The sequence below is a fragment of the Limulus polyphemus genome, unplaced genomic scaffold, assembly GCF_000517525.1.
Source record: "Limulus polyphemus unplaced genomic scaffold, Limulus_polyphemus-2.1.2 Scaffold5535, whole genome shotgun sequence".
Classification (NCBI taxonomy): domain Eukaryota; kingdom Metazoa; phylum Arthropoda; class Merostomata; order Xiphosura; family Limulidae; genus Limulus; species Limulus polyphemus.
The window spans coordinates 64,930-68,350 of record NW_013671145.1 but is presented as its reverse complement, the minus strand read 5'-3'; the positions used below and the strand labels follow the sequence as shown (position 1 = coordinate 68,350).

Genomic DNA, 3,421 nt, shown 5'->3' with positions numbered 1-3,421 from the left:
CATCAATTACCGAAAATTATTTTAAGGCATTTTCTTAGGATATATCCATATGTATGTCTGCAAGCCATTATTTACCCCCTTTTGTTTAATGGGGGGTAGCTGTAGCAGTACAAATATTTCGTTGAGTGATAGAGACAAGTAGTTAATTCTGAGTAAAATTTTATTAACTGAAATTAGATTTAAGAAAAATATTAAATGACGAGACCAACATTTGCTGTTTTTTTGGGGGAGAATTGTGTAACACTACACAAGTTATCCTTAACTTTTAACCGATAGACTCAAGGGAATGTAGTCAGTCAACAGCACCCACTGCCAAGTCCAAGGGAATGTAGTCAGTCAACAGCACCCACTGCCAAGTCCAAGGGAATGTAGTCAGTCAACAGCACCCACTGCCAAGTCCAAGGGAATGTAGTCAGTCAACAGCACCCACTGCCAAGTCCAAGGGAATGTAGTCAGTCAACAGCACCCACTGCCAAGTCCAAGGGAATGTAGTCAGTCAACAGCACCCACTGCCAAGTCCAAGGGAATGTAGTCAGTCAACAGCACTCACTGCCAAGTCCCGTATACTTTAATCAAACAGTTGGATTTGACCATCTCTCTTATAACATAACTATAACTCGAGAGCTTAAGATTTAAGAAATATTACTGTAGACAGACTGACAACACAAGGTCAACTTTCCATCATTGAGTTATATTAGTCTCGTAATTGTATCGAACCTCGGTTTTTGTGGTCTGTGTCTCTTCACATAGTTCCCCACTTAATAACAAGAGTTTTTATTTTATTTTTTGTAAATACCAGTATAATAAATAACATATATAAACAGATGTGATGATCCTTTATTTGACAACTAATTTATTTCAAAGCCTACAAACAAGAAAAAAAACACCCAGAACTGAAAATATTGAATGCATCATTAAGTAACATTGTGTACAGATGTTTGTTTCAAAGATCTATGAGTGCACCTATTTATTATCTATGTCTGGTACATGTACAAGCTCAACATGATTAAAGTTGAAGAAGTTCATTGTTATTCTTAAAAACAAAACTTTTTTATCTTTATCTAAATTTACACTAATGTACAGGAAAGTTAAGACATCACGAGAAAAAAAATGGCATTATACGTAGGTGTTGAAGCTCGGAACATAAACGAGTTTTGTTAATGCAAAATATAAAAACTCTTGTGTAATAATAATAATAAAAAAAAGGTCGTCCAAGATAGTTTAATAAGCTTATTCACTTTGAATTACTAAAAAAAATTTGCTTTCTTTCAATTTGATCACAATAATATCCAACTAAGTAATTCAAATCTTTTGCTAATTTCAGTGATAAATGTATTAATGGTACTACAGAATTTCATAAAGAAATGTGTACTAGAAATTACTTTGTTATCGCAGAAGTACAAGCAAATTCTATTCATTAAAAAAAACACCTGACCAGTTATCTCGTCTCAGTTTCTCGACAGTCAGGCCAAATCACAGTTCCTCAGCAGGGATAGTTAGACAGTTTACACAAGCAGCTGAATGTAGCTATTTCTAAGGCTGCAAAACCAGCATATTTAAAATGCAAGCATTACAGATTGAAAATATTGAAATATATTACAATGTATCTGTAGATACTCAAAATGAGCATTACTCATTTGAAGTTCTACAAACACATGTACATCATCAAAACAGAGGTTTACTGCATCAGTAATTTGTTGTTTTGTTTAAAAGATTAAATGGAATTTCAAATAAAGAATAAGGTACAGGGGTAAGATACTCTCTAAACAAGGACACTGCAGACTTATGGTATCTGTAGAATGAATTAGAAGGACATCCGTCCGGTCAGACATAAATGGAAATAAGAGTGCACTATAGGGGGTTTAAGACACGAGGACTTCCTCTATGTCTGACAACACTGTTTTTTACGTGTATCTGAGCTATCAGTGGGTGCAATGGAAATTGGTTTCACATTGTCTCCTGATGGTGATGGATCATTATCAGTATCGTTTCTGATCTGTTTCTGGGATACAATGCGATAGATTTCTGGAAAGGAAAAGACCATTTAGCAACGTTATATCTTCAACCTTTGTATATTTATTTCCACAAAAAAGCAAGTAAAAACATTTAAAAAATGAGACAAAGACTGTTGAATTGTGTAAGGAGTCGAGTAAACGTCTTTCTTTTGTAGCTTGATATACAGGATTCTGTACATCAACTTACAGACAAATAGAAATTGATGGGACCCCTTACGTAATTCGATGGCTTTATCCCATTCAAGTACAAAAGTAAAATGTTAAACCACCTCAATGAAGAACAAGAATTTTTTTTAATGCCTGACTAAAAATACTTCAGCTAAAACAGTTCTTACTTTAAACACAAAGGAATTGAAATAGAACAGTATCTTACAGTAAAACTATAACCAACGTACAAGCAATAGATTTGGAATTGTAAAATGTGTGATAGGAAGAGATAAATACAAAAAGAGGTAGGTACACGTTGATCAAGGTTAATCTATTAACAAGCGTCACAGTGAAATGGATTTAAAATTAAAATCAGAAACAAGAACGGGAGCTCCAGCCCAAATTATCTTTACTGTGGAACAAAATAAACGTGTTATTAGAAGTGATCACTACAGATTATAAAAAAATTTGTTTCCTGAAATTGGAAACTTGGTTATCTTGATTAAAAGACCACAAGTTGTCTTTATATTAAAACAATGGGTAAGGTGAGGCTGAATAGCACTGGCCTACTGTCAGAGAAACGTAAATTCATTTCTAACGTGACAGACATAACTCAAAACATTCATACGAATTACGTTAGGATCCAAAAACATTAACACTTGTTACAGACTTGGACACTCGTCACAAAACTGTACAACAATATAACAAGTCTTGGATGTTGCAGTAGTAATCACCTTATCATACATGTGTGCAATAATGAAATTAAATGTTACTTCTGTTTGTAAATATAGACCAGTTAAAGGTACTAAAAAGAGTAGCAAATATCACTAAACTTGCATTTAGTTACCTGTTAAGATTTGTTGAAAGGCAGATTCCACATTTGTAGAATCCAAAGCAGACGTCTCAATAAAGGACAAATTATTTTTCTCTGAAATAAAAGGACTTTAAGTTGATGCATGGAAAAGTGAAACTGACATTCTAGCTAATTTGATATTTTCTCATTTAACAGTTGCATAAAAGGTTAAGTTTACTTTAATCATTCTACAAGTATGGCTTATCTAATCCACCATTTGTTTCCACAAGTGTGGCTTATCTAATCCACCGTTTTTTTCCACAAGTATGGCTTATCTAATCCACCATTTGTTTCCACAAGTGTGGCTTATCTAATCCACCATTTGTTTCCACAAGTGTGGCTTATCTAATCCACCATTTGTTTCCACAAGTGTGGCTTATCTAATCCACCATTTGTTTCCACAAGT

The 3,421-nt window shown here is 33.8% G+C and overlaps 1 protein-coding gene across 1 annotated transcript in view; it reads right to left on the bottom strand.

The window, feature by feature from the left end:
- Positions 1 to 821: 821 nt before the first annotated feature.
- LOC106472702 (ras-related protein Rab-11B) overlaps positions 822 to 3,421 on the bottom strand; it is a 17,328-nt gene continuing 14,728 nt past the window's right edge. The window contains 2 exon segments of the mRNA NM_001314178.1: positions 822 to 2,025; positions 3,010 to 3,090. Of these exon segments, the coding sequence (NP_001301107.1) occupies positions 1,883 to 2,025; positions 3,010 to 3,090 (224 nt within the window). The 3' untranslated portion in view covers positions 822 to 1,882.